Source organism: Myxocyprinus asiaticus, chromosome 5 (assembly GCF_019703515.2).
Source record: "Myxocyprinus asiaticus isolate MX2 ecotype Aquarium Trade chromosome 5, UBuf_Myxa_2, whole genome shotgun sequence".
NCBI lineage: Eukaryota > Metazoa > Chordata > Actinopteri > Cypriniformes > Catostomidae > Myxocyprinus > Myxocyprinus asiaticus.
In genome coordinates this window covers 47,397,216-47,422,070 of record NC_059348.1, presented here as the reverse complement: position 1 = coordinate 47,422,070, position 24,855 = coordinate 47,397,216, and the positions used below count along the sequence as shown (strand labels likewise).

Sequence of the window (24,855 nt, the reverse complement as noted above, 5' to 3'; positions counted from 1 at the left end):
GGGGGTGGGGGCAGATCAAGAGGGAAATTCATTAGAAGAGGGACGGCAAATCTGGCTGATTCTAACTTTCTAAACTCCAAGGAGGACAAATGGCTGAGAAACAGACCAAGAGAAAAAGGTCAGAAGAATATAAACTAAAAAAAGAAGGATTATGATAAGTCGAGGGCAGAGCTTCCAAAAGAACACTGAATGGAGGGGTGTGTTTTTTTGGCATAGACCCCCCCCCCCCCCCCCCCATATTTATACCAAGATCATGGAAACATGTAAATGCTTCACACTGCAACTTCCCCAATGTTAACCTTGCATTTATTTGCACTTTAAATTAGATGACCAGTGTAATTCTGTGTACTGTATTGTGAGCTTACAAAACAGTGTACACTTTATTTGTGCATTCTGTTACGAGCAATTGTAAGAATCTTTGATGCTGTTAACTGCATTAGTGAAATAAAGCTAAGTGACTGGATCAGACAGTTGTTGTGTTCCTTCTCCCCTCAGTCCGCTCGCTGCATCTTTTGAAAATGTGGTGAGAACTCAACTGTGCTGAAATAGGGTGCTGTGATCCTTAAAAGGAATAAAACGGGCAGCGGTCTACATATTTATTTGGACTTTTTATTTGCCAGCTATACAAATCTTACAATTCGTCATACTTTATCCTGAAATTTAGTGAGAGCAGACTTGGGCAACTGACAGATGACGGATTGCTCATCCCCCTCTTTCTCCTCTGCCCCACCAACTAGGGGAGGGAGGGGCATTGTTCTCACAGCTGTCCATGCCCAGTTGAGTTGCATTTTTCAAAAAGGTAATGAGGCCGACTTGAGCTGAAAGAGAAGTATTTTGTAACCCTTTAAACATCCCTGTCAAATGCTGAGTATTAAAAAAAACAAATGTGATGGTATGACTGAGCATTTCAGTAGAACCCTCACTGACCAATTGACAAAGATCCTGCTGCAACAACCAGGGGAATGGGATGACTATTACAACTAGGTAGCTTTAGCGTACAATACCAGCCCTCACTCTTTAACTGGCTTTACTCCCTTTTTCCTTATTCATAGTAGAGAAGCTAGACTTCCAGCTAACATACTGTTACCTCTTTGTATACAGCAGTCTCCATCAACTTCACTGGCAGATTATGTTGCTGAGCTGATATATAAACTTCAGAATGTATTTGTTACTGCAACCCAAAACAGGGAGTATGCTTATCATCAACAAAAGCGACACTACAACAAGAGCCTAAAGTTCAGTAAATCAATGTGGAGACCTTGTTTTCTCACTGGAAAGGCCCATTTGAAATTGTGGACTGTTTGGAGTCATTGGATGATGTGAGCGTCACCTACAGGATACATTACCTGTTGGATGAATCAGACAAATGTCAAATTGTTCATTACAATAGACTGAGACCATACCATGTAGATCCCCCCCCCCCCCAAAAAAAAGAGCTTAAGCAACAGGATACCAGCTCTCCTCTTCTTCACCCATCCCCATTCATGACAGCTCTATCAGGTTCCCTGCCTTTCATGCCCCCACAGAATGTTAAGTGCACCATTCCAAAAACGTTAAAGGACAACTCCACTCTCCCACCCACATCAGTGGCTTCATTACCTGTACCTTCAGAGGTGGACTAGCAGCCTGCTATTCCCCTTTCTACCCAGGCTCCAAGTTCTGGTTCAGCTGAGCATCTGGGTCGAAGTCAAGTTAAGCTTCCTATATATTTGAAGGACTATGTTGTGACGTAAAGGTATCTAGATGTAGGTGATTCTCGTTTAGCTTGCATCTTTCAGTAATCCATGTACATTTCAATGTTTGACTCTTTAATAGCAGCTTTAAAGAAACAAGGACATTTCTTAAGTGGGTGGGGGAAGAAATGTAAGGTACTAAAGTAAAAAAAAAAGAAAGAAATATATTCATTATTATAAGTTCATTTCTATAAATTAATATGAAGTCCAGCTTTCATACTTGCTGCAAATTTGAGTCAGTTTGTTAAATGTGGAATCTGTGTTCTTGTTTTAGAACTGCATTTACTTCATTGTTTGTTTTCTGTGTTCTCACTGGCTGAGATGTGTGATGAGAAAAACAACAAAAACTAAACACAGCACTGTATTGAAGAAAAGAGAGTGCAGTAGTGAAGTAAAGAAACAGTTACGGAAAAATGTCTCTCTCTCTGATTTTCTTTTGTTCCTAAGTGTAAGCCACTTAAGTTCAACAAACCCTACATTTACAATGCTTTTATGTGATTTTTGGAGCTTTAAAATGTTGGCACCCATTCACTTGCATTGTATGGACCAAAACAGCTGAGATATTCTTCTAAAAATCTTAATTTGAGTTCAGCAGATGAAAGAAAGTCATACACATCTGGAATGCCATAAGGGTGAGTAAATGATGAGAGAATTTTAATTTTTGGGTGAACTATTCATTTTAAATGCCATGCACAATCACAAGCACAGATTTGTTCCATCAGCGTTAACTAGCCAAATGACTCCATCCATTGTCAATTTGCAAAACACAGTGTAAGCACATACACACACAAAAAAAACAATATGGCCCAAAAAGAGTTGTAACAGTGAAAAATTGTGTTTCTTCTTTCATGGCATTTGACAATATAATTGTTGAATTTACTTTGAAAACATGAATTAAATCATCTTAAATATGCCTATTTATTGATAAATTTGTAAAGTGATTTATTTACATTTTTTCATTAATAAATTGATAATTGATTTGTTCAACTTTTTAAGAGGGACTCCCAGTGCTCCATAGCAAAGTAACAACATTTCTATTAAATCATTGTTTTCAGTCTCCTGTTTCAAGCAACAAATGTTTGTGTGGCTAGCCGGCTAACAATGGGGAAGAAGACTGTGGAGATTACATGAAATGTTTCCTGTGAGATAATATGGTCAATAGTCTGCAAGTCTGAGAAGTTAATCCTTGCGGTGAATAATATTCAAATTTCAAATTATATGTCTCTGACCACGTACAGGGACAATATTAAAAAATAAAGCATGGAACATCCTTTCTAAGATCATATGTTGTATATGACAGCAAATTGTGTGTATGTGTTTTTGTGGACCCGGAAAGCCTGGCACTGTAAACAGGGCTTTAGCCGTATCTGCAGCTGCTCTTTTATGGTAATAACATAACTTAGAGATCAAGGTGAAGAATCAGAGCATACCAGTTCTTCTAAAAGATAGGGCTCCATTTCCCGAAGAACTGAGATGAATTTGGCTTGTGCAACCATACCACTTGAATCCACTTTGGAACAGATCTCTCTCATGCTATCCCGACTGGTTAAATTAGTTTGTGTGATTTCTAAATATAGCTCCTTATCAATTATTTCCTGCTCATGCAGTTTATCTGCAATGCTCTTCACGTTTTTAACTCTGTCAATGAGAGATGACCAGTGTTTTTTAACAAAAGTAGACACAGTGATCTCACAATTCAGTTGTGGCTCATTTTGGATTTGCCTTGGATTTATCTGGGCAATTTCATTTTTCCAAATGGTCGCTTTCCACACAGTCATTCGATCCTCCTCTCTAATAAGAGTCATTTGTACATCACCATCTCGATCCTGCTTGACCTTGAAGAAGTTTGGGTCAGTGTCTCTTCTAAATGTAATCCCCTCTATGGGATGGACAGAGGCATCAGGAACCTCAAGAAGGTGAGGTGTTTTCATCCGAAATGGCTTGTCTGGTCTGGGATGTCTGATCCTATGACTTGATTTTTCATTCTGCTCAACTTTTTCTTTTGAACAATTATCATTCAGTGGAAAAAAATAAACATGTAGGATGAGAGGGTCTTTGCAACACATGTAGAGAAGAAGATTGCAGTGTTCTTCCCATTGTGTTATCCAATTTATTATTAGAGTTGTGAGAGAGAAGGATGGTTGGACTATTTTAGCATGAAAACGGGTCAACTCTACAGATTGTAAAGATACTCCTTCATCTTTTTTGCTGAGGACTTTAACAGCATCTCTGAGAGAGTGGTCAGACTCTGCTAAACAGGCATAATGAGGCAGATGGGCCTCCTCCAGTATTCCTGAAATCACTGTGACATCCATCACTGGACCAATTCGCTCACACTGCAGCCTCTCCAGTTCTGTATTGAGGACACATCCATCCACTTCATGGTACTGGAGGGTGACGTCACCAGCACAAACCCATCGGATTCTGGTCCTGGTGCACTCGTAACGACCGGGCTGAGTGCTGATCCTGAACTTTGACACTCCTTCATCTCTACAAACAAACGGCTCAACCTGAACCCACTGATCAGAATCAACTATGTGAATGCAACACTGACAGTCTGGGAGCAGTTGAAGATTCACTCTAGGAAGGTCAAAGTCAGAGATTTTCAGCCTATATAACAGAGATAGATACAAAGAGAAAGTGAGATTTTTGTGTTTAATGCTGCATTACGTAGGATTTCCAAATGACCAAAAATCCATTATTGAGTGAGTACATAAAAAATCTGTGTTCAAAACCTCGTCTAACCCCAATTCATTATGGTAAGCCTAAAATAATGATTTTTATTTTTAGCTGTTTGGTCGGATTTGGCGAAAATCACAGGCTTGCATCATTTGTCCTTGAGTGTTTAAGTATTGTCCGTAAGCTCTAAAAAGAAGGACCGTCATGTTTTAATTAATCGAACATTACTCGGGGGATATTTTGTTTACCGATATGTATTTAAAATAGGCTACGTTTTCTGGTGAAGTTACTGGAACATGTTTACCAATATTCATGACTTCTGAGTTTTTCTTACATTGCTGTAATTTCGAGATTCCCAAAGTGTGTGTGTGTGCTGTTTTCTCATTTCTTTAAACCCAGTCACAAAAATGCACAATTTGTTGTCACTTTCCATTGCCCTTTTAGCAGATAGTGTGTTTAATCAGGGTGGACAATTTAAAATGGGTAGTTTCCCTTAAATTTATGCTGATGCTCATCTCAAATTGTTTTGCAGTGTACCAATTTCACAGCACAGCAATGTACGTATTATTTTGTTTTACATTACCATTTCTCTGTTATAACTTTACTTCCAAAGAAATGATTAAGAAACTGTTTCTTTTTTAATTGTTATATTGCATATTTCTGCATACTATTTCATGTTTAATAAAGTATATTTCATCGCCATAATTACTGAATTCTCTCATTGTGTTTTTAGTTTTATTTTTCTTTTGTGTGCAGTGCATAGACCAACTATTGTAGTAATACTGCTCACTTGCACTGTCCACTGAGGCTGTAGATTGTAATTTAAAAAATTAAGTCTTCAACTGAACTTATATCAGCCATATCACAAGTTTCTCCTCTTAAATTAATACTGTAGTACTATGCAAACATTAATGTTAAGAGGATAAAACACTTGAATAATCATATTAAAATATGTAAATACGAGTGTTGTTTATCTTCCTCAAAGCAAGTAATATCATGGTTAGAAATATTTAAATGAATAGCATAATGCCAACATGAAAATACTGTAGCAAGTAATGACTCTGGCTCTGCTGGTGAATATCTCTGAGTAATCACAAGCAAAGCTGGTAACCTCAAACTATTAGATTCATCCTCATAGAAGAACAGTGCTAGAACACAACTCAAGTAAAATGTTCCTTGCAAAATTTTAGGTTTCAACCACAGATTCCGCTAGAAAGCCTCGAGTTCCGTAGTGCGGCATTAAAAAGTTTTATACAAATCTAAATCAGAGTATGAAATATGGGGGAGAGAAGGCCCCATGGGGGCCCAAGACCCCTTATTAACCCTTCAGACCCTCAGAATGCTTCGAAATTTTGGTGGGCCCCTGACAATAAACTTTGAATGCAAGTTATAGCAATAAAATACCTGTGCCAATTACTGTGATTGCAGTAAACATAGGCATGAACAGGTGGAATGGGTCTATTTAAAATTCATGCACGGATATTACAGTGAAGTATTCAATTAATGTACAAACAGGTAGATAGATATATCAAATTGAAACAGACAAAATTATAAAATGTTCTCACTTTTCCAGCCCTTCCAAAACTTTTGGTTTGAAGTCAATCTTAACTTTCTTATTACAGCTGCATATCCAGTCCTCCTCTGTGCACTGGTCATTGGTTTTACTGCACCTCCTCCTTTATAGAGATGGAAAAAAATCAAAATAAATAAAAACACAAGATTATAGTGTTGTTCTTGCTTTCACCCACCAAAAAAAAATAAATAAATAATCAGTAATGATACTTAAAGTAAACCATGCTTTTGTAAGATATATACCAATATAGTTGTGAATTAAGGCTGCCAACAGGGCTGAGAAATACATATATATTATACTAAATATATCAAAATAAACAAAGCAGCACCATGTTTTAGCTATTCTTTATTGCAACAACAACAACAAACATATCTGGCTGTAAACACAAGATGTAAAATGAGAAAGACAAAAGAATTAGCCAATTCATATCCTCAAATCTTAAGGAAAAATGTAAAGAAGGTTCTGTGTAAACTTAGTGTCAAAATATTGGCGGGACCACAGTGTTTATCATTAAATACAGCTGTATGTACGTACCTAATGCTTATGTAGCGAGATGCTGACAAGAGGGAAAGACATAAAGACAACCTCCAAAGATCTCTACCTAATGCTTCCCTCTTTTTCTAAGCATGCACCAGATGGACGTCTTTGACCGGTGCACTGCTTCTCGCTATTTTTAGGTGTCTTATGCAGGAGCGATGCATTTTTTTAGACGCTACATCAATTTAAAATGAAATTAATCGTCAGTGCTGGGTAGATTACTTAGAAACTGTAATGGATTACGAATAACATGGCTAAAATTGTAATTAGTAACATAATCTCTTATCACCGTTTTTAGGTACTCTAATCTGATTCCTTTTGGATTACCTCTGATCTAACTTTTGTTTATTTGATTTCACATGCATTTGAGTAGGATAATCCTGTACCATTTTCACATATTGTTCCTTAAATGCATTTAAGAAAACTTAAAGGTGCACTCAGTAATTTTTTCCCCATTAAAAAAGTTTAACTCCTAAAGAAATGAATTGTAATTTGAAACAAATGTATAAAATCACGATCACTCACATGAGATGAGGATTCTAGTCATATCAGTAACCTTATAAAAGCTGTTTTATTCTGCATGGGGCAGTTGTTCCCTTATGGGGTCTGCAATTTAAGAATCACATGACCAGCTGAGTACTACTCGCTCAATCTCAGTAACCGTCTAGTTATTGGACACTTTCACTCATGGATTTAAATGAATCACGACTGATTGTGAATAGTGAATTTCTACATTGGCATCTGTCACCGAAAACTATTGATTTTGAATGATGCCGCATGTGTCAATATAAGTCCAAGATGATATGAACTAAAAGTTACTGGATGTTTCTAAATTCTAAGAACAGAGAAAATGGACCTGCGCTAGATGTGCTGCGATCTTCTTGTTGTGCAGTTAACTGTCACAGCACATTTGAATCCAGTGAGAGAACTAGTACTGGCATCATCACAACAGTGACAGCATTAATATTATCACACCAGGTTTTGCAGGATTAGTGACACATAAAAAGAATCAAGTCTGTAAACACCTGTTCTCTCCATGTGTTTATTACTATAGTAAAATGATGCTCAAAAAACAACAAATGTTGACGGAGTGTGACGACTCGCACAAGCCATCAGACTTTCGCGAGCTTACGGCGGGAAACTATTGAGGAAAAACAAAAAATGATAAATGTCCTTTGTCTGCCACCATAGTACAGAGTTCTTGCCCACAAGTCACCATCCATTGCATCCTCGAAATCAATTACACAGCCGGGTAATTTCCTGCATCCTCTGTACTTGTGTTCTTGAGGACTGGAATACAGCGCAACAGTGACCGCCCACTTTTTTAGCCGTCTGGGTTCCGGAAGTATTTTCTCCATTCATTTCTTCCATGGACTTTTAATAAAATCCTTCATAAAAGAGTTGTGAGCCACGAACCAAACCAACCAGCTCCGAGGTGAATCACAACATCACCTCGTGCCACCCTGGGCAACTGCCCATGTCGCCCATACCTAAATCCGCCACTGGGTACAAGGCTGTGTACTTGGCGTGTTTCATGAGGCACAGAATACAATCCCATTAAGCATTGCGAATGGTGTCAATGAATAAAAAACAATGGTTGATTATAAGTATAGAAGCCATATATTTTAAGTTTATTGCAAAATATTCCTATTTGTTCAAATATATAAGCAGTTTAAGGGTGGAGAGAGACTGACTCGATTACGTCATTCACAGTGCATCATGGGAGCATGCGGTCGCTCGAGGCACGTTTCACGGGTTTCGTTGGATGCGGTTCTCTGATTGGTGGATCTTTCTCTGCAGTACCATGGGTAATGTAGTTGTTTACAATGAATTCCCCTATCAAACACGATTTTTAAACAATGAAGTTAAGATAACGCAGACGGATGGCTCCTACGGAAGCATATACCAACGATGCACAGCCTCAGAGCTCGTGATAGGTCTGTCGTTAAAGGTTTATAAGTAATAATTGAAAATCATTACACCTATGGGATAAATGAATGGGATTTTTACTTCTGGAACCAGACTGTTGCGATCTCCGCATTATTTGTGGTAGCTTGCAATTTGTATAATTTCTGCAAATTTTCTGAAAAAAACGTAAATCTGAGAGAATCCCATCACTTTCCTCCATGTTTGACAGCTCCAAAACAAATGCTTGAAAATCCTGAAGCAGTCGCAACATATCCAAATGCACAGCTGCCATTGTTTAATCTCCATAGTAACAGTTTAAGCATCTCCACCTTGTCTCCTCCACGTTTAGATTTCATTATCAAAATCCTTGTCAAAACTTTTGCGGGACCACAAACAGCACACATACATCACAGCTAGCGTTTAATCTTCACCGAGTGCTGCGAATGAAACACAAAAACCCGCATTTATACAAAGAATCCCTAACATTCACTTAAAATCCCCATTAGTTGTGTAGTAAAATGCTTAATACAGTAGGCTATGAATCTGAAAATGGCAATATATGCTGAACTCTTGTATGCTGAAAATAAATGTTTTTTACTGATATAAATAGGTCACATATATACATACAGTATAAGCACAGTAAATTTCAAAATATGACAACAATTGCCATTTTCATATATGACATGTTTTTGTGAAACACTTGTGGAATTTAAATTTGTACATACTGCTCAAATATATGAACTCTAAATGTATTTGTTCGTATATGGCCATATATCAGACAACGTAATAATTGCAACAGGCATAATTACTGAATACTCATTTGTGTTTTTAGTTTACTGCATGTCTATTTTAACCTTAGATTTCAATACAAATATAATTAAGGGTCCTCCAATACCCACAGGTTTCACCTAAATGTATGGCATTTTTGTGTGTAATTCTTTTTCTCTCTCTCTTTCTTTCTTTTCTTTTTTTCTTTGCTAACTGCAAATTCAGTTATTGTGTACTAAAATATTTACATGTAATTCCATTTACGATGTAATTAACACAATTACAGAGGTGTATAATGATGATTTGTGAGTTTGTACTGCAAAACAACCCCCAAAAGATGCAGCAAATTGCATTGCAAAATTTGAGAAAAGCAAACTCAGCCATTTTGGGCTGCAAAAATCTGGAAAAAGTGCAGCAAAATCCTGGTGGGACTGAGGAGAGTTTCTAGAATAATGGACAGGTTATTCGGGACCTGTTTACCAAATGTGGTCTTACTCTAGCAATTTTGGCTTTACAAACGGCATCTATAGTAAGTGTGGTCAGATCAGACCAGTTCAATTCGACAAATATTCAAATTTCGAAATTTAATTTGACAGCCTTCTTGTCAGTTAGAGACTATAAATGGGGTCTTTCTAGCAGCTCTACATATTAGGGAAATTAATGATAATTCATACCAATTTTGCAAAGCCAAACTGCTCTTATCATATAACTATAACCACTTGATGAACAAACATTTCAGAAATGTGATTAGATATTTTCAGTAATGGAAGTTTGGCATATTTTTCAGTTAAAAGGTGATGTGTGCAATTTTTAATTATTAAAATTCTTTCTTGCTTAAGATGCAGTAAGTCATTTGTAAGTCAGACTCAGAACATTCCGCTACAGTATTGGCTTGACTAATGGTATGATTTTTATATGGTATGCATTTTACTTTATCTAATGATAAAAAGTTTTATGAAACCCCTTATATTCTGAACTGACTTCAAACCACTAAACTACAGTGGCCAAGAGGTGCACAACACAACAAAATAGACAAAGCAAATAAAAGCTGAAAACACAACAGAAAAGCCACAACACAATGTAATTAAACCACAGCACAATGAAATTAAACTAAAACACAACAAAATTAAGACACAACACAATGGAAATAAGCCACAAAACACTGAAAGTAAACTGCAACACAACAAAATTATTAGAAAAGAAAAGGCTTAATTTTGATGTGTTGTGGCTTAATATTGTTGTGTTGTGGTTCATTTTTTGTGTTGTAGCTTTTCCATTGTGCTGTGACTTACTTTTGTTGTGCAGTAGTTTAAGTTTGTTGTATTGTGATTTATTTCCGTTGTGCTTTCAGCTTTTATTTGCTTTGCTAATTTTGTTGTGTTGTGCTCCCCTGGGTCACCGTAGTTTCATGGTTTGAAGTGAGTTCAGAATAAAAGGGGCTTCATAAAACGATTTATCATTAGATAAAATAAAATGCACGGCAACTGAGCTATACACACCCTTCAATGATCACAGTGCAGTGTGGATCTGTCAGTGATTCCTGAAGTAACTTGAGTCCCTCCTCCAGCAGAAAACCAGTAACACTGACACTACAATACAAAATTTTAGCAATGTTACACAAACGCCAATGAGTAAATAGTCAAAATACACACTATCAAAATGTGTTTTGAATAAGGATACTGCTCTTATGACAAAACATAGAATAGCAGAAACTGTCAAACTATAATGTGGTTTGAAAAAAACAAAATGTGAAAACTTAAAAGAGAATCTGAGCAACTTCAACACCAAGAGGTGAAAGATACAAGGATGCACAGAGAAGACATCTTTGAAAGGTGGGATACTGATCCACTGATGACAAGCAAATTGCAGCATATCGATTAAAATGCTCTCGAAATACTGATCAATTATTGATCTAATATGATTTTATCTCTTTATTTCAATATTAGTATTGTGTTCTTTTATCTGATTTGACCATCTCACTTTCTGGTTCACTGGGTAAACTTATAGAGTGAAGATCCATTCTTTTTGCTCTATTACCAGATTTTTTCCAGACTGTTGGAGGCTTGTATGAGGGAGAGAATCCTGAGAGCCCAAGTCTTATTTAGACTGAGGATCATCAGTTCTACACTCTTCAAACCACACACAGAGTGCAGAAAAGAGAAAAAAGTGTCCACATGCTCATTACACGCTGGAGAACTGTGAGAACCACACAAACACAACAGTAAACAGATAAATAAAATGACCAAACAATGAACTGGGTATTAAATATTAGTTTTGGTGTTACTGGAAATTCTTAATTACTTTGGATGTTGTCCAGACACTTTGTGAAATATATGAAAGAAGATTTTCCAGTCAGAGCTGCTTAATGCTGATTGTGGACAACTGAAAGTGATTTTTAAGATAGATTCAAACATCTGTTTGAGTCTCACATCCAGCCTAAAAAAACATATAGGTAACATATTCAATGATGTAATGCATCAGTTGTTTTATCAGCAGATGGATTCTTTATCAAACAGATTTTTTATGTATTCCAAACACTGTGTGAGTAGAGTAGATGTGTAAAACACTAAAATGTGTGTGTAAGGCGGCCTAATGTACCTGATATCTCCATTGCAAACTGATACACTGAGAGATGAGTAGAGACATTTGTCAATTTCCTGCTCGATACTGGCAAACAGAATAAACAAGATACAGTATAATTATAAATAAAATGTCAAACAGTTAGTAGACAGCATCCCACTCAGAACATGTCACTTCAAACTTGTGTGATTTATCTCCTGTGGATGACAAAAGTTATTATCAAAATGTCAAATCTGTTATTTTCCATAAAACGAAAATGAATGATCACTGACAGTCAAGGTCAGTTACAACTTTGAACACAAATGCCAACTGAAACATATCACTAGACTAGTACATTTAACACCAAACTACTAAGTCTTTTTTTTTTTTTTTTTTGATCCTGTCCAACAGGGCTGTTCAATTCCACAAATTTTGGAATAAACTCCTATTCCAAATTTAGGTTTCTAAATCGATTTTTCGATTCTTAAGAAAAAAAAGGAGGCAAAGTGAAATCTTATAATAAACAGTGCAATAAAAAGCATACTTTAAGTTATTTATGATTGATAGTATGAATGAAAAAACGTCTTGATGTTTTCTATTAATATTATAACCAACTAGAGGTCTACTGTTCTGCTAGGTCTGCTACAAATCGGGTCAGGTTCGCATCAGTTATTCTCGTATAACTTCGGGTTCTAGTCAGGTTCAGGTTTGTAATTTATGGACAAAATATACTGGTGGCCAAAAGTTTGGAATAATATACAGATTTTGTTGTTTCCGAAGGAAATTGGTACTTTAATTCACCAAAGTGGAATTCAGCTGATCACAAAGTATAGTCAGGACATTACTGATGTAAAAAACAACACCATCACTATTTGAAAAAAGTCATTTTTGATCTAATCTAGACAGGCCCCATTTCCAGCAGGCATCACTCCAACACCTTATCCTTGAGTAATCATGCTAAATTGCTAATTTGGTACTAGAAAATCACTTGCCATTATATCAAACACAGTTGAAAGCTATTTGAAGCTTAACATTGTGTTTGTTTTTGAGTTCCCACAGTATTCTTTGTAAGCATGTCTTAAGGTCAATATTAAGTCAAAAATGGCTCAGTGGTTAAGGCTCTGGGTTATTGATCAGAAGGTTGGGGGTTCAAGCCCCAGCACCACCAAGATGCCACAGCTAAGCCCTTGAGCAAGGCCCTTTACCCTATCTGCTCCAGGGGTGCTGAATCATGTCTGACCCCAGATTATTTGAGATATGTGAAAAAGAGAATTTCACTGTATATGTGTGATAAATAAATGTATTAATTATTATAATTACAGTCTTCAAAGACAAAGGACAACTGGCTCTAACAAGGACAGAAAGAGATGTGGAAGGCCAGATGTACAACTAAACAAGAGAATGAGTACATCAGAGTCTCTAGTTTGAGAAACAGACGCCTCATATGTCCTCAGCTGACAGCTTCATTGAATTCTACCTGCTCAACACCAGTTTCATGTACAACAGTAAAGAGAAGACTCAGGGGTGCAGGCCTTATGGGAAGAACTGCAAAGAAAAAGCCACTTTTGAAACAGAAAAACAAAAAGAAAAGGTTAGAGTGGGCAAAGAAACACAGACATTGGACAACAGATAATTGGAAAAGAGTGTTACGGATCTCAACCCCATTGAGATTTTGTGGGATCAGCTAGACTGTAAGGTGCGTGAGAAGTGCCCGACATCTATGGCAAGTGCTACAGGAAGCATGGGGTGAAATGTGACCTAAGTATCTGTACAAATTGACAGCTAGAATGCCAAGGATCTGCAAAGCTGTCATTGCTGCACATGGATTCTTTAAAGTAGTTTAAGAAGTTCTGAAAAAATAATTCAAGTTGTAATAGTAATTTTTCACGTTATTAATGTCCTGACTATACATTGTGATCAGCTGAATGCCACTTTGGTGAATAAAAGTACCAATTTCTTTCCATAAGATAGAAATCTGTACATTATTCCAAACTTTTGGCTGCCAGTGTGTGTGTGTGTGTGTATATATATATATACACACACAGGTGCATCTCAATAAATTAGAATGTCATGGAAAAGTTCATTTATTTCAGTAATTCAACTAAAATTGTGAAACTCGTGTATTAAATAAATTCAATGCACACAGACTGAAATAGTTTAAGTCTTTGGTTCTTTTAATTGTGATGATTTTGGCTCACATTTAACAAAAACCCACCAATTCACTATCTCAAAAAATTAGAATACATCATAAGACCAATAAAAAAAAAAATATTTTTAGTGAATTGTTGGCCTTCTGGAAAGTATGTTCATTTACTGTATATGTACTCAATACTTGGTAGGGGCTCCTTTTTGCTTTAATTACTGCCTCAATTCGGCGTGGCATGGAGGTGATCAGTTTGTGGCACTGCTGAGGTGGTATGGAAGCCCAGGTTTCTTTGACAGTGGCCTTCAGCTCATCTGCATTTTTTGGTCTCTTGTTTCTCATTTTCCTCTTGACAATACCCCATAGATTCTCTATGGGGTTCAGGTCTGGTGAGTTTGCTGGCCAGTCAAGCACACCAACACCATGGTCATTTAACCAACTTTTGGTGCTTTTGGCAGTGTGGGCAGGTGCCAAATCCTGCTGGAAAATGAAATCAGCATCTTTAAAAAGCTGGTCAGCAGAAGGAAGCATGAAGTGCTCCAAAATTTCTTGGTAAACGGGTGCAGTGACTTTGGTTTTCAAAAAACACAATGGACCAACACCAGCAGATGACATTGCACCCCAAATCATCACAGACTGTGGAAACTTAACACTGGACTTCAAGCAACTTGGGCTATGAGCTTCTCCACCCTTCCTCCAGACTCTAGGACCTTGGTTTCCAAATGAAATACAAAACTTGCTCTCATCTGAAAAGAGGACTTTGGAACACTGGGCAACAGTCCAGTTCTTCTTCTCCTTAGCCCAGGTAAGACGCCTCTGACGTTGTCTGTGGTTCAGGAGTGGCTTAACAAGAGGAATACGACAACTGTAGCCAAATTCCTTGACACGTCTGTGTGTGGTGGCTCTTGATGCCTTGACCCCAGCCTCAGTCCATTCCTTGTGAAGTTCACCCAAATTCTTGAATCGATTTTGCTTGACAGTCCTCATAAGGCTGCGGTTCTCTCGGTTGGTTGTGCATCTTTTTCTTCCACACTTCTTCCTTCCACTCAACTTTCTGTTAACATGCTTGGATACAGCACTCTGTGAACAGCCAGCTTCTTTGGCAATGAATGTTTGTGGCTTACCCTCCTTGTGAAGGGTGTCAATGATTGTCTTCTGGACAACTGTCAGATCAGCAGTCTTCCCCATGATTGTGTAGCCTAGTGAACCAAACTGAGAGACCATTTTGAAGGCTCAGGAAACTTTTGCAGGTGTTTTGAGTTGATTAGCTGATTGGCATGTCACCATATTCTAATTTTTTGAGATAGTGAATTGGTGGGTTTTTGTTAAATGTGAGCCAAAATCATCACAATTAAAAGAACCAAAGACTTAAACTACTTCAGTCTGTGTGCATTGAATTTATTTAATACACGAGTTTCACAATTTGAGTTGAATCACTGAAATAAATGAACTTTTCCACGACATTCTAATTTATTGAGATGCACCTGTATATACAGTACTGTGCAAAAGTTTTGGGCACTTGGGAAAAATGTTGCATAGTGAGGATGTCTTCAAAAATAATGCCATAAATTGTTTTCATTTATCAATTAACATCATGCAAAGTCGGCTCAGGTGAGTATACAGGTGACTTTCTTTCTTCACAAGAACACATTTGAAGAAAAATAGAAAAATATCTTAACTCAGTAGGTCCTTGAAATGCAAGTGAATGGAGATTTCTCTTTTGAAGCTCCAAAAATCACAGACAGTCAGCATAAACGTCATCGATATGACACCAGTTGTTAAATGAATGTTTTCTAAAGTGATATGATCACTTTTGGTGTGAAAAAGATAAATATTTAAGGACTTTTCTAAACTCTATATCATGCTTCCATTCTGCAGTGGTATGTGCGTGTGACGTAATCGCATTTGAAACAAACGAGAACTGATGCAAGTGCGTCACAGCTGGAAGAGCAGTGCTGTTTTCATGTGAGTAGAAGGAACACTGTACAGTATCTTGTTTGGTTTTGGTTTAGATCTGTGTTTATCTGTTTCTTTACTCACAATGGAGAGTTTGTGTGCTTGTCCTGGATGTCTCAACCGAGTGGAGAATGACAGATTACTTCTGTATCATGACAACGGAATATGTCACACGAGAGACCACTTGGACTCCACCCTCTCTTGAAGCCCAACAGAAGCGATTGTTTATCGTTAAAAAGTATTTAAATATTTATATTTTTTTCGCACCAAAAGTGATAGTATCGCTTTAGAAAACATTAATTTATCGATGATGTTTATGCTCTGTGCGCCCCCTTTAATTTGGGCATGAAAGATGACCACTGTAGCACCCCCATTTTCACCTACAGTCACCAAAGTTGGTACATATATAGTTCTCATCAAGCTGGACAATTTTCATAACTATAGTTATTAGTTCCCAACAGGAAGTCGGCCATTTTGGATTTTTTAAATATTGCAGTCTCTGAACTTTTAAATTCTCCTCCTAGGGGATTCATGAGACTGTCACCATATTTAGAAAACATAATGCCAAGACATTGAAGATGCTAAATTGTGAACAGATTTTTGATATATCGAAAGGTGTTGTCATGGTGATGCATTAAATTAATGGCGAAAAATGGGAAACAGGAAGTGTCTCCTATCTTCTGTGTGCAATGTGTGATTTAGATCAAAATTGAGATGTATGTTTAGTCTTGGGGGCTACTCACATGGATGTGACTATTTTAAGTCACGGTCATAGCGCCGCCACCTGGCAGCAGGAAGTGTGGCTCTTACAACAGACTTAAAAATAATCCTCTTATATTTACCCAAATTGCTTCAAAATTGTTTAGAATAATGGCAAATGCATGTGTCCACCTTGCATTATTTATGAAAGCCACCGGGTGGAAATGGACCCTTCATCGCTGCTTGTAGCTATATTTGCTAATTGTATCTGTTGTTGAATCCTAATGATCTGACTAATTTAAATGTTCTTAATGTGTGAGGAGATATAAAACACTGGATGGCATGTTATTCCCTTCAGTATCGTACTGATAAAACAGAGGTTGTTATAATCATCCATGATTCTAAAAAAAAGAAAATTCGGTTTGAGTCGGCACTTAATCAGGTGATCCCAAGTATCCAGCAGGTGGTGAAAAATTTGGGAGTCTATATTGATACTAATTAATATTTTTAATACCATATCAGGAAGTTAGTTCAATCTGTTTTTATCAGTGAAACATTTCCAAGGTGAGACATGTCTTGAGTTTCAAGGATACAGAGAAGCTTAAACATGCTTTTATTTAGTCTTGTACTGCTCTTTTTGCAGTATTAAATCAACGCACTTTAGCACAGCTACAATCAGTGCAAAATGCTGTAGCTGGACTTTTGACATGAACCAGGTCTTTTAATCATATTACTCCAGTTTTAGCTTCTTTGCATTGGTTACCAATTCATTTTATGGTGATTTTAAGATTTTATTAATTACATATAAGGCATTAGATTGGTTGGCCCCAAAGTATTTAGCGGAACTTTTTAGACCTTAAGAAACAGTTAGACCTCTAAAATCTTCATGTCATAAACTGTTGGATGTGCCAAGATCCAGACGCAAATAAAGGGTGATAGAGTGTTTGTTATGAAGGCCTCATGATTTTGGATCAGCCTGCCTTGGGAAATTAGATCTGCTGAATCTGTGTCTGTTTTTTATGTGAATATGTTGGATTTTAATGTGTGTGTTTTGTGAAGCACTTTGTGCTTATTCGTTAAAAGGTGCTAAATACATTAAATTATTAATTATTATTCTCTGGAATTTTTAGATTTCAAGAAATAAACACAGCCCATCATGTCAAGCCCCTGAGCTAAATCAGTTCTCCTGAGCAGAGTCGATTCCATGCCTCCAAGCCAACACCTCAGAATCAAAGAATCGATTTTTTTGGGAATAGACTCCCAACCCTACTGTCTTATTTCACCTTGAGCACCAAGTGAGCCAGAACTGCCACTGGTGCCATAAAAAAACAGGTGCATGACACCCCTTGTGCAAACAAATGACAAATGCAAACGCAGTAACTAGTATGAGAAATGTACATGCTCAAGGATGTCTGCCTTTAATAAGAATATAATCATGTTCTGTATTCTATATGTCATATTTGACATCCCCAGTATCACTATATTTGGTATGACACAAAAAATGAGAAATCATTTTCATGGGGGGGGAAAAACTCTTACCTGAGTTCTTGTAGACTGTAGCAGGTTTGGATGAGAGAAATTATCCCAGAAGCCCAGCTCTCAGTCAGACTGACCACATTCAGATCAATCTTTTTCAGACCCACAGAGTGAAAGGATGACAGCAGCAAAGTGACATGCTCATCACACTCTGAAGAGCTGTTTAAAGCATCATTATATATAACTGTTCCATGTAACAACTGGACAGATGTAGGGTTACTGTGACATCCAGCAATAATAAAATTAATACGCATAAAAAAAATAATGAATAACACTATAAATGACACATTTTCTTACTCTTTTGTTAATTTTCTTGTTTTCCCCAGTCTCTGTAAGATGAGGGTCCAGTCAGTGCTGGACATCTCTGAGTGTGGACAGGTAAGACTGATTTTTAAGAGCGATGGAAATGATGGATTCTTCCCTGAGTGGTTCACAGACAACCTGAAACAGCCAGACACACAGAGGAACATACAAAAACTCTTTACATTTTCTATGTATATCATCTGTTGTGTTCTGTAAAAAAAAATAAAATAAAAATGCAACCTTAATAAGAAATATTACAGTGCGTATGTAATACTTTCTTACAGGAAATTGTCCTCTATTACTGACAGATCGAGTGACCATCTGGGACTCTCATCACTGAATTCATCCTCCTGAACTCTACCAATCAGAACAAAGACACAAAACATAATCTCTCCCAACACACACTTTACTCTGAACCTCTGAAGTCAGAATACTGAGTGCTACAGAATACTACTGCTTAGCTGTAACATTTACGGCAAAATATGTCAACCAGTGTTCAATCACTTTAAAAATGGCTGGTTAGATATTTCCTAACTCTATGGCGGTAGAACATTGTGTAAGAAAATTACTTTAGTTCTCTAAAGGTTTTTGATTCACCAAGCGCCTTGATCAAACCTACAACTTCTGACAGGTGGTCCACCGTCAACCTCAAGTAAAATAAAAGAAGAAGAAAAAAGATTAATAAACAAATTGTTATACTTATGCTGATCATGTAAAGTCATGCAGAATATGAACATAAAATTATGTATAGGATAAACACAACTAAATGTACAGAGAGAGTCAGATTGGTAGATGAAGAATAATTGTGTTGCAAAAAAAGCTTCATTCAGTACTGAATTAATGGACAAGCTTCTCTCGAAGCAAACATACTGACCTCAGAATCTCACACATACAGAGTGCTGTCTGAAGAATCCTCAGTTTATCAGCTGTTAAATCACAGTATATGAGGTTCACTTCTCTGATGTGTGGACAGCATTGAAGACAGTAAAGCAGCACCCAACAGTCTGTGCTCCTCAGAGAAATACAGGAAAAATGCATAGACCTCCAATCTTCCAGAGTTCTCCTCACAAATCCTTCATTATGAAGCTCATACAGACAGTGAAGAACAAACAGCTTATCTTCATACAGAAGCTTAAGGATCTTGAACTCAAGCTTTTTTCTTATAGTGTGAGGAACAGCCAAGTTGTGTTTTTTAAACAGTGAGCTGCTGCTCACCTCCTCATTAGATAAACCACAGCAGAACAGCAGAACTGGAGCGAGTGATCTCTTACCACTCAAAATCTGAGATGGCCAGTAAACTGTTCCTACCATGGCTTCCCAGTAAATCAATGCACTGACTTTCCAGCAGGACTCTTCTTCATCATCCAGCAAGACATAATACAGAGCAATGAAGAACTCTTGAATGCTGGGATGCACAAACTTGAACACTTGTTCTTTGCAGCCCTTTCTGTTCAAAAATTCTTTACACAGGAAAAATCTACAGCCAGCATCTAAGCCTTTCTTAAACACAGTCCTTTCATTAAACAGCACTCTCTGTTCCAGCATCCCTTCCTCAGCCAGCTGGCCCAGATTCTTCAGCAGGGTGAGGGCAGACTGACTCTGGCAGTGATGCTCCAGTACAGTGGATACAAAGTGCAAATATATGGAGGTGGTCGTCTTCAGCTCTCTCACATCATCTTCATCTTTTAAGTGCTTCAGACAAAAACAGACAATCCAACACAGCAAAGGAACAGAGCAGGAAATCATGAGACTTTCATTTGGTTTCACACTCTCATATGCTTTCCTGAATACTTGCTCATCCTGAAAGAACTTCTGGAAGTACTCCTCCACCCCCTTATCAGAGAAACCCATAATCTCAGTGAAACGCTGCAGTCTTTCAGACCTATTGCTCTTTTCATCAGCATCTGGCGATCTGGTGGTGACCAGCACAAATGAATCAGGCACCATGTGTCCCCTCAGCAGGCTCCTTAGAATGTCCATAGATGAGGCTCTCTGGTGTGATGACATGTGACATATGCCTGAATAAGGTGTAAACTCATCTAAACTGAAATACGATATAAGCTCATTATAGCCATCAATGAGGAAGAGCACTTTCTCTGGTGAGTACTGTAGTAGCACTGAGATCTGATCTGCTGTTAAACTGCTACTCCAACTCAAGAGCTCATTCAAGCTCATCTCCTCAGAAATACACATCAGCTCTTCATACTTCAGAAGGAAAACTATGTCAAAGTGTTCTGAGTAAAGTTTTCCAGAAGCCCAGTCCAACATGATCTTCTGTAATGTGAAGGATTTACCACATCCAGAGTTACCATAGAGAATCACAGTTTTTGGTATATTTCCATGACAATCAGGACTGAACAGTTGGTCAGTTCTGATAGTGTGATTCTTATGATTTGATAACAGTTGCTGTGGTATTTTCATTCCATAAAAGTGCAAAGACCTCAAACGTTCATCAAAGTAAGTCTCATTCTGCTCTTTACTTCTCTGAAAGATCACTGGTTCAATGTAACGGGCATCCATTGGTACACGTTCATCAGAAGGAAGAGTATACTCCATCACACACTCATATTTGTCAATGACAGAAGTCTTATATTGAACAATCATGGTGCTCAGACCTACAGTAAACTTACAACAGTCACTGACTTTCGTGGCTAATATAAAAAACAGTGTTCATATAAAGGGGTGTGTGTACCATCTGCACCACTATCACCACCAAATGTAATGGCAAAAATAATCACTGTTTTTAAAGAGATTCCAGATAGATCCCCAGTCTTCTATTGGTTGTACTCAGAGTTTGAAATTAACACCCCATCCATCAAATCCATCACACTTACTAGCCACTTTGGCGGGTGATGTTTTCAGGGTTTTTTCTGCATAGAAAATTCTATGAATGTCGGGCGACTCGGAACCGCTGCTGAAGCAAATGTAATGGTATTTATGCCTTTTTTAAATGATCACCGCTGCACACATCTGCATGCTCCAGAGATAATATCGCCAGAGCTCTGGGACAGTGCAGAGTGAAACTTGTGATTAATTCAGGCTTCACTTGATATCGAGGCGTCTGGTGTTCTGACAATCAGTGCTACATGCTCAGAATGTGCTACCAGCAGTAAAAACTGTCATATGTAAAGTTAAAACATGGGTAGCACATGTCTGGAGGCACGGGAGAACCTGTCGGTATGTACTACAACAGCATGAAATGTGTTAAAAACCTAGGTAGCACATCTTGTCAGGCAGATAATGCCTATCAGGATGTGCTACCAGCATAACGATCAGATAGTGTGATATGGTGTGGGGCTGTCCTAAGCCCTAACCCTACCCCTCTAAACCCTAAAACTATGCAAAAATAGAGTTGGTAGCACATCCTGATAGGTAGCATATATTTTCAGGACACCGGCGGAGAACAAAAAACTCATGTGACCCATTTAAATTCTACAAAGAACCTTTTAGTAAAATCTATATAGACCATTTCAAGAATGTTATCAAAAATAAAAGAATTAGAATGGTCCAAACTTATTTCTGGATCCTTTCAACAAAGTCTCTTTTTCAAGGTAAGTCAGTCCACTCGGCGGCCATTTTTGGATCACTCTTGGGTACTTATTTTTTTTATGTAAACAAGCGTCATGACAGTGTAGCTCCTACCTACTTAAATGGGGAAAGACTGAAATCTCCAAAACGGTTGGTCAAGCTTACGATAAAAGAACCTATTTCAAATAAGCAGTACAATTTTATTGGTCTGAGGCACGAGTGGCGCCGACTTCACTCCATATCAGTCTGCTTTTTTATTCCAACTGTTACTCCTGGTCGGAGGCTTCTGTAAATATTTAGTTTATAAGTAGGGTTGCGTTCTACCTAAGTTTAATGGTGCAACGCTCAAATATTTAATAGTGCGTAAATTGTGACTTAGTGCCCATTTATGCCACAACTAGGCTAAGTTGTAACTTATGTGTAGCATAACCGGCCCCTGGACCCGTGAAGACGCCAGCTGGTAGAGACCGGTCTCCCGAGGAAAGGAGCGCTCTGTGTTTAAAGGCAGCAGTGATGAGGCTGTATTTTTTGGTGACTGTTCGCCGTTCCAATTTCTTCCATTCATTTTAACAGAATTTGATCTGTTCTATCCAACTCCTGTTCATGTTTGCCTTCAGACATTCTAAAGGTGACTTAATTCATTAGGCTTGTGTCTTGCTAATCTAATATCATTCTTGTTAAAATAATGTCCAAAAAATGCATGCAGTTCCAGGTTCCAGGTACAGTACCTTTATCAATTTTTGTGAGGCGGGGATTTTGGCTAGTAAAAATACTGAGTGGCTTGACCTTGGAAACTACAAGCCTACGGTGACTGGTGAGGCAAAAAGTTAATTTCAAACCCTGGTCGTACACACTAGCTTGGTTTCCATCAAACTATTTTTGTGCACATATTGAAATTGTGTATAAGAAATCCTGCATGGAAATTTGCTTAAAATTGAATGTGCTAGGAGGAGGTGGATTTTCAAGAGTTTTGCATTAAGGTGATGGTTAGGTTAACAGTTTTGAACGCAGGCGCTCCCAGGTATGTGGAGGCTGCCATTTCAGCCCTCATTATATCAGATATTACACTTATTCTGCAGCGTCTCCTAGCAGTATTAAATAAAACAAGCTCCAATCCTGCAAATAAAACTCCCCGAAGCAAGGAGGTCATTCAGCTGCTCCATCATGACAAGGCAGGCTCCCTCAAGATGATACGCATGACGTAGTGAATAGAAACACACAACAATTAATATTTTCTTAAGTGGAATTTTTAAAAATGCACATAAAAAATGTGAAACATTCCTGTATATATAACCACCTTGAACAAAATTTAAAATGACAAATAAGTATTTTGTCTCAAAATAAATGTTATAATTTAAAGGATATTCTTTAGCTACATAAAGATGCAATATTTAAAAAAATATATGAAATATATCAAATTGTCTCAAAATCAACCTTTAGACATTACATGCAATAATCTCATGGATCAGGAACATTTTTGCAGTTCATAGTGACAAACAAGTGTTTAGGAAAGTCCTGTGGTAGTTTATATTGCTATTTAGTGTTTTGGGAGAAAATCAAATCAAAGGAGCCTTTAACCTGGGGAGCTTTTAGCCCCGTTTTACCCTACATGGCGATGACGCTGACCAGTTCGGGTAACGCAAGGCAAAAGAACCAAGGCAATGTAAACTTTTGAACAGAACCATTTGTGTAAATTCAGTTACTAAATAAAAAACTAAATGCAATGATCTCTCTTTTTTTTTTAAACGTTAATGCCTCCCTCACCTCCCAGCCAAGTGTCCCAGTTAGAGATTTTAAAAATCTGGTCACCCTATGTTTACGGAATGCTGTAAAAGTTTATATTCCATTTGATTTTCAAATCTGCGTGATTGGCCCAGCCTGTAAAGTTTGAATTTCAGTTGTAGGTACGGTGTAAAACAATTTGTATTAGATGTACCTTTGCCAGGCTCCCACTCCTCTTTTTCTTCTAGGTTGGGCTCACTCATTATTGTAGATGTCAGACCTGCCAAACCCACAAAATCGATGATAGACTATTCAGCCATTTAATTTGACTTATTTAACTATTCAGTCTGCCGTGTCAGAATTTAGTCCATTTCAGCATTTCCTTATATGCTCATCTACCCACATATTTGGTTAGAGGTTGTTCTCTGTCTGAGGAAACGAAAGTGAAACCCTGTGCTGAGACTCTGAATATGTCTACTTCCGTACTATATAATATGGAACCTTTGTGAGGCTAAATTAGCTTCTTCATGCCAGCTTTCTTTTCAGTGTGGATCTCTATTCCCAGTGCTCCCTCAAATTCTTAGAAAAAAATTTGCTCCCACTTTCTTGCCCTAAACTTTCTTAAGGCCAGTAAGAGTATTTCTTACATTAGGATGCAACGCTCATGTATTAGTTGAGCCACTGGCACATCTCTCACATAATCACCATTTTGGGATGAATTCTTAATTTAGTAATCCATGGCTAATTTCTAATTGTATATTGTATTGTATATTTTTAGAATGGGATATGTGTGCTATGACATACTGCAAAACTCATTTATCCTGCCATGGAGAAAATGTACTTTGACCAGTGTTTTACATTTTCTACAACTCTCAGTCACAGGCAGCTGTATGTAGGCCTAATAATGGGCCCTTTTGTATTATAAGGTCACATAACAAAAATGGTGGAAAGGTTCCAGGATTGAGGGGTGAGGGGTGAGAGCTTTCCCCAGTCTTGACCATTTACATTTTTTAATGTACAGGAACTATTGACCAGGTCAGCTTTATAAAATGACTGCCCCCAAGTTTTCTATATTGTAACAGAGGCAATCTGTCTCCAAAGACAACAACAAAAAGTTCTTACATTTTAACCCTGAGCACCAGTTTTTGGCATAATTTCTCTGAATTTGGAAGTATATTAATTCATCGAAAGATCAAGACTTAGAGTCAGAT

General features: G+C 37.6%; 1 protein-coding gene across 1 annotated transcript; it reads right to left on the bottom strand.

The window, feature by feature from the left end:
* Window positions 1-1,849: 1,849 nt before the first annotated feature.
* On the bottom strand, window positions 1,850-24,399 carry LOC127441122 (NACHT, LRR and PYD domains-containing protein 1 homolog). The gene is made up of 12 exons (XM_051698334.1): window positions 23,859-24,399; window positions 19,269-21,009; window positions 18,964-19,041; window positions 18,677-18,751; window positions 18,389-18,532; window positions 18,095-18,250; window positions 11,797-11,865; window positions 11,500-11,634; window positions 11,236-11,394; window positions 10,698-10,787; window positions 5,978-6,088; window positions 1,850-4,343 (listed from the first exon to the last, which is right to left on the bottom strand). The coding sequence occupies exons 1-12, from the start codon at window positions 23,905-23,907 to the stop codon at window positions 3,140-3,142; spliced, it is 4,011 nt and encodes a 1,336-aa protein (XP_051554294.1). The 5' UTR covers window positions 23,908-24,399; the 3' UTR covers window positions 1,850-3,139.
* Between the last annotated feature and the right edge of the window lie 456 nt (window positions 24,400-24,855).

Coding starts and splice junctions, on each gene's coding strand:
- LOC127441122 (XM_051698334.1), bottom strand. CDS start 23,907: ATGAGTGAGCCCAACCTAGAAGAAAAAGAGGAGTGGGAGCCTGGCAAA. Junction 18,251..18,388: donor ACAAGAAAATTAACAAAAGA/GTAAGAAAATGT, acceptor TGCTTTAAACAG/CTCTTCAGAGTGTGATGAGC. Junction 11,635..11,796: donor GTTTGCAATGGAGATATCAG/GTACATTAGGCC, acceptor ATGTTTTTTTAG/GCTGGATGTGAGACTCAAAC.